The sequence below is a fragment of the Littorina saxatilis genome, linkage group LG1 (assembly GCF_037325665.1).
Source record: "Littorina saxatilis isolate snail1 linkage group LG1, US_GU_Lsax_2.0, whole genome shotgun sequence".
NCBI lineage: Eukaryota > Metazoa > Mollusca > Gastropoda > Littorinimorpha > Littorinidae > Littorina > Littorina saxatilis.
The window spans coordinates 46,827,424-46,841,731 of record NC_090245.1 but is presented as its reverse complement, the minus strand read 5'-3'; the positions used below and the strand labels follow the sequence as shown (position 1 = coordinate 46,841,731).

General features: G+C 41.2%; 1 protein-coding gene across 3 annotated transcripts in view; it reads right to left on the bottom strand.

The window, feature by feature from the left end:
* Nucleotides 1–13,814, bottom strand: part of LOC138971539 (chloride channel protein C-like) — a 33,347-nt gene extending 19,533 nt beyond the window's left edge. For all 3 annotated transcript variants that reach the window (XM_070344289.1, XM_070344297.1, XM_070344302.1), the window contains exons 1-10: nucleotides 13,593–13,814; nucleotides 11,782–12,043; nucleotides 10,996–11,177; nucleotides 7,416–7,558; nucleotides 6,070–6,199; nucleotides 5,437–5,517; nucleotides 4,745–4,920; nucleotides 3,879–3,971; nucleotides 1,682–1,925; nucleotides 344–538 (exon numbers count right to left, since the gene is read on the bottom strand). In XM_070344289.1, coding sequence (XP_070200390.1) covers nucleotides 344–538; nucleotides 1,682–1,925; nucleotides 3,879–3,971; nucleotides 4,745–4,920; nucleotides 5,437–5,517; nucleotides 6,070–6,199; nucleotides 7,416–7,558; nucleotides 10,996–11,177; nucleotides 11,782–11,845 — 1,308 coding nt within the window. In that variant the 5' untranslated portion in view covers nucleotides 11,846–12,043; nucleotides 13,593–13,814. The remainder of the gene's footprint in view (nucleotides 1–343; nucleotides 539–1,681; nucleotides 1,926–3,878; nucleotides 3,972–4,744; nucleotides 4,921–5,436; nucleotides 5,518–6,069; nucleotides 6,200–7,415; nucleotides 7,559–10,995; nucleotides 11,178–11,781; nucleotides 12,044–13,592) is intronic.
* Between the last annotated feature and the right edge of the window lie 494 nt (nucleotides 13,815–14,308).

Sequence of the window (14,308 nt, the reverse complement as noted above, 5' to 3'; positions counted from 1 at the left end):
AAATGTCATAATTGTGTTTGAGCTTAAAACTGAAATTTTTGATAGACAAAATATAAGGCTAGCTTCATAATAAAATATGACACTGAAGAATCAAAAGCAAAGCTGCTATACAAAATGAGACCGCACCTTAACATTTTACTAAATTGAAGAAAGAACATGCTTCTGACACAAAGAGAGAGAAAAAGACAAAATGACAAAAAAGAAAGAGAGAGAGAGCTATCAAGAAAGAGAGAATAAAGAAAGAGAGACAAAAAGGAAAAAGGAAAGAAAAGGGGAAAAAAAGAGACAGACAGACAGATGGACACAAAAAAACAAGACAGGAAGGGGAGACAGAAATACTCACCATCAAGAAAGCAGGTTCAAACATGCGAAACACGTTCTGTTTCCATTTGGCTTCTATCCTGGCCAGGAAGCGTCGTCGCACTCGAGCGATTTTGAGGTTGGTGATGGTGAACAGGGAGGCAAGGCCCCCTCCGATGACGCCGATGACGACGGTAGGAATGAACATCAGAATGTTGACATCCACACCCCTCTCGATCTATTTAAAACAAGTGAAGAAATCAGCTACCATAAACAATAATTAGAATGAAATCTTGCCAATTCAGGGAAGAAAAGTGCACCTAACTGCTATTCTCCATTGATTGTGATGTAATCACTTAACACACAACAATTTCAACACCTACCCACCCCAAATCCAATGGCAATGCTGTAATTTTACAATGGTGTTGCATTAACTGTAATTAGCAATTCATTGCCACATTCAGGAACCCGACTTTACATATATGAGGATCAGGCTAATTAAATGCGCAGTCGACAGGCGCAGTGGCGTGGTGGTAAGACATTGGCCTCCTAATTGGGAGGTCGTGAGTTCGAATCCCGGTCGCTGCCGCCTGGTGGGTTAAGAGTGGAGATTTTTCCGATCTCCCAGGTCAACTTATGTGCAGACCTGCTAGTGACTTGACCCCCTTCGTGTGTACACGCAAGCACAAGACCAAGTGCGCACGGAAAAGATCCTGTAATCCATGTCAGAGTTCGGTGGGTTATAGAAACACGAAAATACCCAGCATGCCTCCCCCGAAATCGGCGTATGCTGCCTGAATGGCGGTGTAAAAACGGTCATACACGTAAAAATCCACTTGTGCTAAAAACATGAGTGAACGTGGGAGTCTAAGCCCATGAACGAAGAAGAAGAAGAAGAAATGCGCAGTCATGTTTGACCATACATATCTCCAGCAAATTACTGCAAGAGACCTTACATATGAACTATCCTGATTATTTCGTATTTGGTATATCTTTCTGTCTTTCCCTCAATTCCCTCAAGGAAATTCTGGCTACTATCCCTGGGGATAGCGTGCAGCGAGAGAATCCTGCTACCCAATTTTTTTTTTTCCTGCATGTATGTATTCGTGTTTTTCAAGGCCTGGGACTTTCACTGTGACCTTGGGATCTTCATCGTGCGCATGCGTGTACACGGGGGTGTTCGGAAAAAAAGGAGAGTCTGCACAAATATGACTCTGAGAAATAAATCCCTTGCCAAACGTGGGGGTTGAACCCACGCCAATAGCAACCACAAGTTCCAAAGTCAGCGCCCCTACCGACCGAGCTATTTCCCCATCCCATCAATCATTACTTGATGAAGTTCAAATCAAACAGGATGTATCTTTGAATAACTTCAACTCACATCAAAGAGGATGTATCTCTCGGTCTTGAACTGTCCAAAGTTGCCGGTGTACTTGAAGCCCTTGAAGGCAGAGTTGAAGAGGTCGGTGGTGAAGGTGGACACCATGCAGCAGAAAAATATTTGCCATGACAACGACATCGTCCAGAACGACGACACCTCCTCCATGGAGAACAGTAGACCCCCTACTGGGGCGCCGAAGGCTGAGGCCACCCCTGCTGCTGCTCCGGCCGAGACAAAGTTACGTCTGCACAGACACAAACTGATCAGTCAGAGCCAATGTTTGAATTTAAACACACAAATTGCAAACTCTTGGCATACTGTTGGGCTCAAACACTTGCATAAGCAACTGACGATTTGGATTTAGGATTTAAAACAAGTCGCGTAAGGCGAAAATACCACATTTAGTCAAGTAGCTGTCGAACTCACAGAATGAAACTGAACGCAATGCAACGCAGCAAGACCGTATACTCGTAGCATCGTCAGTCCACCGCTCATGGCAAAGGCAGTGAAATTGACAAGAAGAGCGGGGTAGTAGTTGCGCTGAGAAGGATAGCACGCTTTTCTGGACCTCTCTTCGTTTTAACTTTCTGAGCGTGTTTTCAATCCAAACATATCATATCTACCGTACTTTCCGGGTGACAAGGCGCTTCGTTATACAAGACGCACCCCCTTCTTTTTAAAAAAAATTGTAATCCAGTCACCCATTGGACGCAGGGGGCCGATAGGGCGCACCAAAATGACCCAGTTTTTGCCATGAGAGGTGGTTCCCCTGTCATATCTGAGAGAGGAAACACTTCCTGCACCGGGGTCAGTGACCGACTTTAACTGAGTGAAAATATGTGTGCTCTGTGTGTGCGGCCAGATCAAAGGCATTGTGATAGCTGGGTGGCCTTGTTTATAGACAGGACCTTCTTCCCAGGGGTCAATGATCCAGTTTTTGCCATGAGAGGTGGTTCCCCTGTCATATCTGAGAGAGGAAACACTTCCTGCACGGGGTCAGTGACCGGTCAGTGACCGAGTTTAACAGAGTGGAAATCTGTGTGTGCGGCCAGATCAAAGGCAGGGCAGTACCTAGTAGCTGAAACATGCATTATCACAAGTTGTTTGCTCTCTTTGATTTTTTTGGTATTTCATACACGGATTAGGCGCTTCGTTATACAAGACACAGGGGTCGAACTCTTGGAAAAAAGTCGCGCCTTATGACCCGGAAAGTACGGTATATGTTTTTGGAATCAGGAACCGACAAGGAATAAGATGAAATTGTTTTTAAATCGATTTCGGAAATTTAATTTTGATCATAATTTTTATATTTTTAATTTTCAGAGCTTGTTTTTAATCCAAATATAACATATTTATATGTTTTTGGAATGAGAAAATGATGGAGAATATAAATAAAATTTTTTTTTTAGAATTTTCAGATTTTTAATGACCAAAGTCATTAATTAATTTTTAAGCCACCAAGCTGAAATGCAATACCGAAGTCCGGGCTTCGTCGGAGATTACTTGACCAAAATTTCAACCAATTTGGTTGAAAAATGAGAGCGTGACAGTGCCGCCTCAACTTTCACGAAAAGCCGGATATGACGTCATCAAAGACATTTATCAAAAAAATGAACAAAAGTCTGAGGATATCATACCCAGGAACTCTCATGTCAAATTTCATGAAGATCGGTCCAGTAGTTTAGTCTGAATCGCTCTACACACACACACAGACAGACAGACAGACAGACACACATACACCACGACCCTCGTCTCGATTCCCCCCTCTATGTTAAAACATTTAGTCAAAACTTGACTAAATGTAAAAAGGAAATTGCCCACTTTGAGTAAGGGTTACGGTTTAAACGCAACTGATTACTTACAGACAGCTCAGCTGTCACACTTTCCAATACAAAATGTGGCCCTACTTGTTGCCTGTTATTCAAACTGAACTGAATATGTCCAAACAAAAGACAGTTCCCAGTAAAACTTGCACTAAAAAGAGCCACTTTCCTGAGATGTACAAACTCAAATTGTGTTGAACAACACACCGGTACTGTTGTGAAATAAAAGTTGACCTCACTTTTCGTTGTTTTGGTGTGGGTTTTTGTGTGTGGGTTTTTTGTGTGTGTTTTTTTGTTTGTTTTTTGGGGGTTTTTTTTTTCGGGGGGGGGTCATGCAAGGCTGTCTAAGGCTGTTTAAGATCTAGCAAACTGACCTGTCCTCCGAGTTCCTGAATCTCTCAAAGAACGGCAGCTTGAAGTTGAGCGTCTCTGACCGGGCCTGACTCACTCCTGCTCCAACCAGCGCTCTGAAACAAATCAATGTACAAAAACAATGTTTTAAACCAATTCCTCCCGTGGCATGAAAAGTAACTCGGTCAATTTCAAAATTGAAAAAATTGTAGCAAAGTAATTACTGCGCGCGAGTTTTCCAAAACTATGAATGCTCAAACATCGCATGAAGCCAGTAGAAATGGAAACAGATATATATATGCGTCATAGGTAGCATTGTGTATAGCGGGTATTTCAGGGATCTGCAAGAGGGCGGTATTGGGCACTCTGGGGGGGGGGGGGGGGGGGGGGGGGGGGGGGGGGGGGGGGGGGGGGGGGGGGGGGGGGAAGGGTTGTACAGTTGTAAAACAAAACAAAAACAGAAACGTTAATCTTTCTTTTCTAAATTCCACACAAAAAGTCTCTTGACAATATAAAATATAATGCAAGACATCTCAATAAAAAAGGCACAAAATCATACTTCTCTTTGCAGATCTCTACAGCATCAGAACATAACTCTTGACTGTGTTCTTTATTTGCTCCCTCAACCTGTACAATTTCCTCTGCAATGGCTTTTCCACAGGTAAGATCGTCTGCCTCTTATCTAGACTAGTTTCTGCACCTGTAGAAGATCTGCTCTATTGTTAGAACAGTTCAACAGCTCAACTCCATCCCAAGCCTTCTCCTTATCCCATCTGTTAATTTTCATTGATAACGTATAAAGAAAATAGTGAAAAAATGTACTGTCTTGCTCTGAATTGTCTTCTCTTTATCCCTTTCAGAAGGACTTTTGCGACCCTGCACCACATACCCCAGGTGAATCATAGGCCCCTCAGGCCCCACTGGCATTCCACAGCCTATCGCCGTCACACAGGACAGGAACTTGGCCACCATCGTACGCAGGCTGAAGATGTGGCGCATGTGTGTGCCGTTCAAAAATCCGGTCACTTCCGGGATACCCGAACCTCCTGCACTGGGCCGCCAGAACTGTCAGGAAAATAGGGTTCACTTTTAAATTTGGTTTTTGGGTTTGTATCTCACTATTCTTGGGAAATTCTCTCAAGGAAATACAGCAAAAGAATCGCACTACCCATATTTTTTCCCTTGCATTCATGCATTAGTGTTTTTCAATCCCTGAGATTTTCCCTGTGAGCTTGGGATCTTTAAACGATGTGAACTAGAAGAGTCTGGGTTTGAACCCACGCCAATAGCAACGAACTGGTTTTAAGGCTAGTGCGCTTCAAAATGAGCTACATCCCCACCCGAGCTTGTCCAATGCCTATGCAATGAGAGAAATATCGAGTGAGGCTATAAGCCCCAGTCGAAGCATGCTTTCCGGCAATAACTTTTTTGGATTACTATTAAAAATCATGCTATTATAAATAAGATCAGTGACATTGAGATTTCTTTTTCTTACACTGCTACATCATAAGACACTTACCAGCCTTTATGCTTTCAGTTTAATAAATTCTGGGCCTTGATTTCGGCCAAAGTAACACTCACGATAATGATGGCAGTGCTGAAGAGAACAAAGCCCACACTGTATCCTGACGTGAACAGCCACGCCAGCGCTGGTTTGCCGTCCTGGAAACGCAGAAACAAGAAAACATTTTTGCACATACTGCAAGAGGAACACAATCAGAATAAACCACAAACCTGTTTATACACCCAGCACACACTCCAGGCACTCATCTGCAGAATGCTGAAAGGTTGGGTATGCTTAGCATGAGCTGTGGTAGACATTTTTAACAGCCACCACAAATCCAAACACTCACTTGAGGTAAGCTATCAACTCGATCAGCTGATGCAGCAAAAACCCAAACACCCACCACACACCCATGCACCCTACACACACCCACAAACCTACGGAATGTCAGGTGCATGGTCTCCTCTTCATTTCAGCTATATCCCTTCAATCAGCTGATGAAGCAGAAACTCAATGACACCCACAACACACCGTAACACCCACCACACACACACACTGACTTGTTGAATGTACTATGCAATTTCCCATATGGGGTCAGCTATCCCTTCTATTAGCTGGTGCAGCAGAAACCTGATGACACCCACCACCACCCATACATCCACACACACCAATGCACCCACCGCACACCCATACACCACACACCCACTGACCCGCAGAATGTCCTGTGTAGTTTCCCACTTGAGGTCAGCTATCCCCTCTATCAGCTGGTGCAGCAGAAAGCCGATGACACCCACCACAAACCCTATCATCCCCATCATCACCCAGCGATCCAGCTGCAACCTAAAAACACATAAGTAAATAACACAGTCAACAATAGCAAGTCTCGCCAAGCACATGTCAAAGATGGCCAAAACAACATCAGCCAGAAGAAAAACACACACACACACATACACCCATACATGTATTCACACACGCATACACACACACACCAAAAACATCTTTTTTTAAACACCCGACACAACTTTCTGACACATGGTGAAATAAGTTTATTGCAATCATATTTTCATGGACCCCAACAACAGCGATACAGTGGAAGTCCACTAATTTCTGACTTCAGACACAGGTCTTGAAAAACTGCCAAATCAATGATAATTTGCAGTGACTTGTTTTGAATTTTTGTGGTATTTCAATTTAAAGTTTTAAATCTGGTGTATTATTTGGGCATTAGTGAGTCAGTTATCAAATGTCCTGAGTTCTAAAAACACCCAAAGAGCTGGTTTGTTTGTTTGTTTGTTTATTTGTTGCTTAACGTCCAGCCGACTACGCAGAGCCATATCAGGACGAGGAAGGGGGGGGATGAAGGGGGCCACTTGTCAAGCGATTCCTGTTTACAAATGCACTAACCCATTACTTGTGTCCCAGCAGGCTTTAGTAAAACTAAATTAATACCTACTGGAAGATTACCAGTTTCCAGTATGTTAAAATAGGCTTAACCTATCTACTGCTGGGCTTACATCAGAACACTAACAGATTAAACTATACATGAATCGCGAGACAAGCGGCAAGAGAAGAGATTTTTGGAAAAAATACAGGTGAATGAGCAAGAAGGCAGAAAAAAGAAAAGAATTCATGAAGAAAAAGAGAGCATGACAGGAAAGAGGAACCAAAAATCTACCTAACAGCAAACTAGAAAGCTCCTGCGGTTCCAAAAACAGGAGGGGCCTTTAATTTCATAACCGCAGTGCCCCACTGCGGGAAAAGAGCTGGTGGGTTGTTCTTGATTTTAATGATAAAAATAGAAAATTAAAAAAGCGCTTCTCTACCGCTCGAAGAGCTTTACAATAAACCCGGGAGGAGGAACGATGTATACAAGAAACAAAAAACTACAATTTGCATTAATAATACGTATCTTGAAATCATGGAAAACATACATTCATAAACAAACATACTTACATACATACACAAAAGAGTGTTTCTTATGTGAATATCTTACAATTTCAAACTCCAAACACTGGGGAAAAGTGTATGAATTTAACTCTGTTTAATGCACACTAACCTAGAAACCATCTGTCGTTTCATCCAGTGCTTGTACACCTGGCTGTGGGAAGGGAGATAATCCAGGCTCTCAAAGCTGGCAAGAGTTTCTCGCTCTTCAGTTGTGTATTTATGGGTGACGTAGACTGGCTCGTAATCACGACCCTGTGAAGATACATTTCAGATTGTGCATTAATAATTGGAATATTAACTAACACACAGTGATAAAATCAGACAGCAAATCTTTAAGATCAAGGACAGATCATTATGCCTAAAGATCATAATGCAATAATGTCAAATGTTTGGTGGATATACTATATGCATGCGTACGTGCATGCAAGTGTGTGTGTGTGTGTGGTGTGCGTGTGTGTGTGTGTGTGTGTGTATGTGTGCAAGCATGTGTTTCATGTGTGTGTGCAGAACAATTTTCCTGACAATATTTACTATTTCTCAAGAGGAGCAGGTAATTAATCTATTTGCACTTTGAAGTCATCCTTGTCCATGTAATGAGTTACTAAAAGTCAATAAAATGTTGCATGTCGCACAAGAGTCAAACACTCATAATTAAGACACCAAAACTGGAAGAGTTTAAATCAAAATCATAAGCACACAGTACAGATACAGTGATACACACAGACTGACAGATAATTTACTGACCCATACAAAAAGACATTTCACACACAGATGGACACACAAGCTAAAACTATCTCACCACACATACACACACTGTACACACAGCCAAAGACACACAAGTTACAACGAACACACAGTACATACAGACATTATATAGAATACAGAGAAAAACTTACAAGTTATAACTCACTCACCACAGATAGAGACAGACTATAACTACAGGGCGTGCAGACACTAACTACACACCCGGACAATACCCCAACAGAACTACAGTTGAACCCCCCTTTTAAGAACTCAACAAATCTGACAAAGTTAGGTCTAAACAAGTCGAGTAAGGCAAAATAATAACATTTAGTCAAGCTGTCGAACTCACAGAATGAAACTGAATGCACTGCATTTTTTCCGCAAGACCGTACACTCGTAGCATCGTCTGTCCACCACTCGGGGCAAAGGCAGTGAAATTAACAATCCAGAAAAGCGCGGTAGCGGTTGCGCTGAGGAGGATAGCCCGCTTTTCTATATATCTATTCTTTTTAACTCTCTGAACGTGTTTTTAATCCAAACATATCATATCTATATGTTTTTGGAATCAGGAACGGACAAGGAATAATATGAAATTGTTTTTAAATCGATTTCGGAAATTTAATTTTAATCATAATTTTTATATTTTTAATTTTTAGAGCTTGTTTTTAATCCGAATATAACATATTTATATGTTTTTGGAATCAGAACATGATGAAGAATAAGATGAACGTAATTTTGGATCGTTTTATAAAAAAATAATTTTAATTACAATTTTCAGATTTTTAATGACCAAAGTCATTAATTAATTTTTAAGCCTCCAAGCTGAAATGCAATACCGAAGTCCAGCCTTCGTCGAAGATTGCTTGGCCAAAATTTCAATCAATTTGATTAAACAAGAAGGGCAAAGCCCATACGACTCACATGCTTGACCTCGACCTTTAGGGTAACTAAACCTAGCAATGACATCATACACTAAGAACTGCTTTACACATTTTTCCTACCAAAATACATGTGACCTTGACCCAAGGTCAAGGTCATCCAAGGTCATGCAACACAAAGCTGTTAATTCAAGACATAGGAAGTACAATGGTGCTTATTGGCTCTTTCTACCATGAGATATGGTCACTTTTAGTGGTTCACTACCTTATTTTGGTCACATTTCATAAGGGTCAAAGTGACCTTGACCTTGATCATATGTGACCAAATGTGTCTCATGATGAAAGCATAACATGTGCCCCACATAATTTTTAAGTTTGAAACAGTTATCTTCCATAGTTCAGGGTCAAGGTCACTTCAAAATATGTATACAATCCAACTTTGAAGAGCTCCTGTGACCTTGACCTTGAAGCAAGGTAAACCAAACTGGTATCAAAAGATTGGGCTTACTTTGCCCTATATATCATATATAGGTGAGGTATTCAATCTCAAAAACTTCAGAGAAAATGGGAAAAATGTGAAAAATAGCTGGTTTTTAGGCAACATTTATGGCCCCTGCGACCTTGACCTTGAAGCAAGGTCAAGATGCTATGTATGTTTTTTGGGGCCTTGTCATCATACACCATCTTGCCAAATTTGGTACTGATAGACTGAATAGTGTCCAAGAAATATCCAACGTTAAAGTTTTCCGGACGTCCGGACGGACGGACGACTCGGGTGAGTACATAGACTCACTTTTGCTTCGCATGTGAGTCAAAAATGGCGGATATGACGTCATCAAAGACATTTATCGAAAAAATGAAAAAAACGTCTGGGGATATCATACCCAGGAACTCTCATGAAAAATTTCATAAAGATCGGTCCAGTAGTTTACTCTGAATCGCTCTACACACACAGAGACACACACACACACACACACACACACACACACACACACACACACACATACACCATATGACCCTCGTCTCGATTCCCCCCTCTATGTTAAAACATTTGGTCAAACTGGACTATAATGTAACAAGTCGCGTAAGGCGAAAATACAATATTTAGTCAAGTAGCTGTCGAACTCACAGAATGAAACTGAACGCAATGCCATTTTACTCGTAGCATCGTCAGGCCACCGCTCATGGCAAAGGCAGTGAAATTGACAAGAAGAGCGGGGTAGTAGTTGCGCTAAGAAGGATAGCACGCTTTTCTGTACCTCTCTTTGTTTTAACTTTCTGAGCGTGTTTTTAATCCAAACATATCATATCTATATGTTTTTGGAATCAGGAACCGACAAGGAATAAGATGAAAGTGTTTTTAAATTGATTTGGACAATTTAATTTTGATAATAATTTTTATATATTTAATTTTCAGAGCTTGTTTTTAATCCAAATATAACATATTTATATGTTTTTGGAATCAGCAAATGATGGAGAATAAGCTAAACGTAAATTTGGATCGTTTTATAAATTTTTATTTTTTTTTACAATTTTCAGATTTTTAATGACCAAAGTCATTAATTACTTTTTAAGCCACCAAGCTGAAATGCAATACCGAAGTCCGGGCTTCGTCGAAGATTACTTGACCAAAATTTGAACCAATTTGGTTGAAAAATGAGGGCGTGACAGTGCCGCCTCAACTTTCACGAAAAGCCGGATATGACGTCATCAAAGACATTTATCAAAAAAATGAAAAAAACGTTCGGGGACTTCATACCCAGGAACTCTCATGTCAAATTTCATAAAGATCGGTCCAGTAGTTTAGTCTGAATCGCTCTACACACACACACAGACACACACACACACGCACACACGCACACACACCACGACCCTCGTTTCGATTCCCCCTCGATGTTAAAATATTTAGTCAAAACTTGACTAAATGTAAAAAGGAGGGAGTCTTGAAATGGGGGTAAATTTACAGAGGCTATGAATAGAAAGTCTAAGAAAACAGGGTCTTAAAAGGGAGGAAGTTTTACATTTGGGGGTCTTAATAGGGGGGTTCCACTGTAATCACAAACTCACAGCAGCAAAAATGCTGAAGTCATCATCGTTGACGTAAAAGAGGCTGTCGTCAGGAGGGGGCTCTGACATGGCGCCATACTTGCTGATGGTTCGTGGTCTACGGGGGATTCTGTCTGCAGAGGTGATGGATGCATTCCTGGAAGACGCTGGACTCCTCTGTGGTCCGTCTGGCCTGTCTGAGTCTGAAAGAAGAGAGTCTGAAGATCTCAAGTTCAGTGAGCCGTTCTGCTTGTCTCGTGTCAAGTGATGTATATTAAAGTACTGTATTCATAATTGATAAGGCCAAGAAATTTTTGTTAAAGTTTCTGATTCCCCGACTGACCTTTTTTCCCCTCCTGACCTTTTTTATATATTTTTATTTGTATAAAATATTGATTAAAAATGACAAAAACTCCATTTTGTAGACTTTGCAAAGAAAGTTACTCTTCTCCGAAATCCAGGGTATACAGCTCATGCGACTTCCGGCCAATAAAAAGCCGGTCATATGAAAAACAAACTTCAGTCAAAAAACCAAAACAAGAATTAACCGACCTACCAACACTATTGTGGGGGCCTCGTCCTCGTAAACATTTTTCTTTCTTTCTTTCTTTACCTAATACAGCAGTCTTCCAGATAAAAACTATGTTCCAAAATTCCAGCCTAATTCTAAGGAGGTTCATTTTGGAAACTGACTGTTAAACTCCTGATTTTATTTAATTTGATAAACTACGCAGGACATTTTTAAGATATAAAAAAAATTCCTGACAAGACCCACTTACATATGTTATATATTAAGATTTCACTCACCAATGGGACTGCCGTTAGCTGCCTGTGACGGGTTGTTAGAATCCATTTCTTCAAATGATATCATGCCCAAAGTCTTTCCCTTTCTTTCACTTTTTTTCCTTCCTCAATCACATGCTGTATCACTTTATATTAGCATATCAGTGTCCCCACTGTGTTTTTTCAATTTCTAGGTAGCATTCACAGCTCTGGATGTATATTTACAGCACTGTGGTTTATTCCAAGGTCGATTCGCAGCAATTAGTGTTTGACAGAAGCGGTCCAGCTGAAAGCATAAAATGACAAGAAATCTAGTTTGCTAACAACGCACTAAGGCACACTAAAACAAACAACTTTTCAAGTGTAGCAATGCAATGCATCAACCAGGAAAATCAAAGATACAATCCTTCAACAGCTAGAAATATATTCACTGACAAAATTCTTTCATTAGATCGAGTCACAACAAAAACTTTAGAAATGTAACCGCTACAGGTATTGTGACTGTCAAAACAAGGTTGAATTTCTAACTGTCATGCAGTAGAAAATAAGACTCAAAGCTGAACACAATCTATAGCATATGATAACAAGCTTTGATACTGAAATATAACCCCACTGATTGATCATTAATAATACAGATTTGCCCCAAGGAAAAACTGGCATTTCAATCTGTGCATAACTGATTGCCAGTTTTCAATGTGAAATTACATTCAGGTGCACACACTCAAATAGACTGAGGAAAAAAGCTACAGTTAATTGACATTTGTGGCACAGTACGGTAATACCCCCCCTTTTATGACACCCATGACACCCGACCCCCCCCCCCCCCCCCCCCCACTAATTTAATAAAATTATGTCTTAAAAGGGAGCGTTCTTAAGACAAAAATAAATTTTAAGAGTTTATGAATAGAAAATCTTAAATGGCAGGGTCTCAAAAGGGAGAAATTTAAGACCTAAAATGGTGTGTCTTAAGAGAGGATTCCACTGCACTGCCCACTTGAACACAACTTCAGGGTTCGAATCATGACCACACCTGGTGGGTTAAAGGTTAAGATATTTCTGATCTCCAAGATAAATGTATGTGCAGACCCATTCCTAGTGCCTTATCAAGCAAGCACAAGACCAAGTACACACGAAAAAGACCCTGCAATCCATGTCAGAAGTTCAGTGGATTATAGAAACACGAAAACACCCAGCATGGATCCCCGGAATCAGAGTATGACTGCCTAAATGGTAAAAAAACAGCCATACATGAAAAAGCCCGTGCATAAGAGTGTACATGGGAGTCACAGCCCATGAAGGCAGAAGAACAGAACATACTGCCAACATTAATTGAATGCACGGACTGAATGGCACAAAATGCATGCATAACCAATCAAAATCAAATTCAAAGTACTAAATATATATATTATGAGAGAAGAGGTGGGCCGTTGATTGCTTATACTGAAGGCAGATAACTCAAGAAAGGCATGCAGGCAGCAAGTCGCACAATGAAATGAGATACTAATGATCTGATAGCGATCCCATTCACACAGCACATGTTATGTACACAGTAGTGGACAGAATGCAGATATGCTCTGTATACATGTACGCCCACCAATTGGGAGATGCATGTACCCATTTGATACACCGTAGTATGACTCTCTCAATCAACTAACGTACACAAGTTTCACCAATGCGGCCAAAACTTAATACTTCATCGACAGGACATGAATGGCTTACTGTCACATTCCTTGAGACAAGGAACTGGCTCACTGAAGCAGAAAGACAGTGATCGCTCCAAACGATGTGTACCCAGTTTTACGCGACACACCTGAGCGAATCATACTTACACTTACCCTTCTTGACTGGCATATTTAACGCTTCAGCTTCAGAGAATGCATCCAGAATCGTTCACACGACCAAAATGCATGCAAAAGTTTTGAAGTTCACCCATAGAAATGTAATGCCAGCGTTGATAAAACTGTTTTGAGAACTGCCGCCTTCTCGGTCACTGCAACTGCAGACGATGTTTCTGGCACTTGTAGTTTCGTATTCAGGGGACGTAAGTAGATAACACTGTCGACAAAAAGAGTTTATTTTAGTTTACTTTTAGTTTAGTTTGTGTGTGTGTCACTGTGTGTGTGTGTGTGTGTGTGTGTGTGTGTGTGTGTGTGTGTGTGTGTATGGGGGGGGGTGGCCGTGAAGCCCATAAATTGTCCCATCAATCTTTTTCAACATGAATTTTTATTTGTGTCGTGTCAGTTTAGAGGAACGATAAATTGTTTAAACTGAAGGTGATGCGATGGTATTCAGGACTGGACAAGGATGGAGAGGGAGGGGGAAGGAATGGAGATAGCGGATGTGGGCGGGACCTAGAAGTAAGGAGGGAGGGTGAGGGTGTTGTAGTGGAGGTTTTGGCGCCAAACGTTCTGGCAAGTGAGTGCCAGACACAGACAGAGGATACACGCTCTTGCATTAGAGGGCTCGGCAAAGCAGCAGCAGCAGCAGCAGCAGCAGCAGCTGCATTGAAGTGCGCGCGTCAGCAAGTGAACATTATATGTGGGGGGGGGGG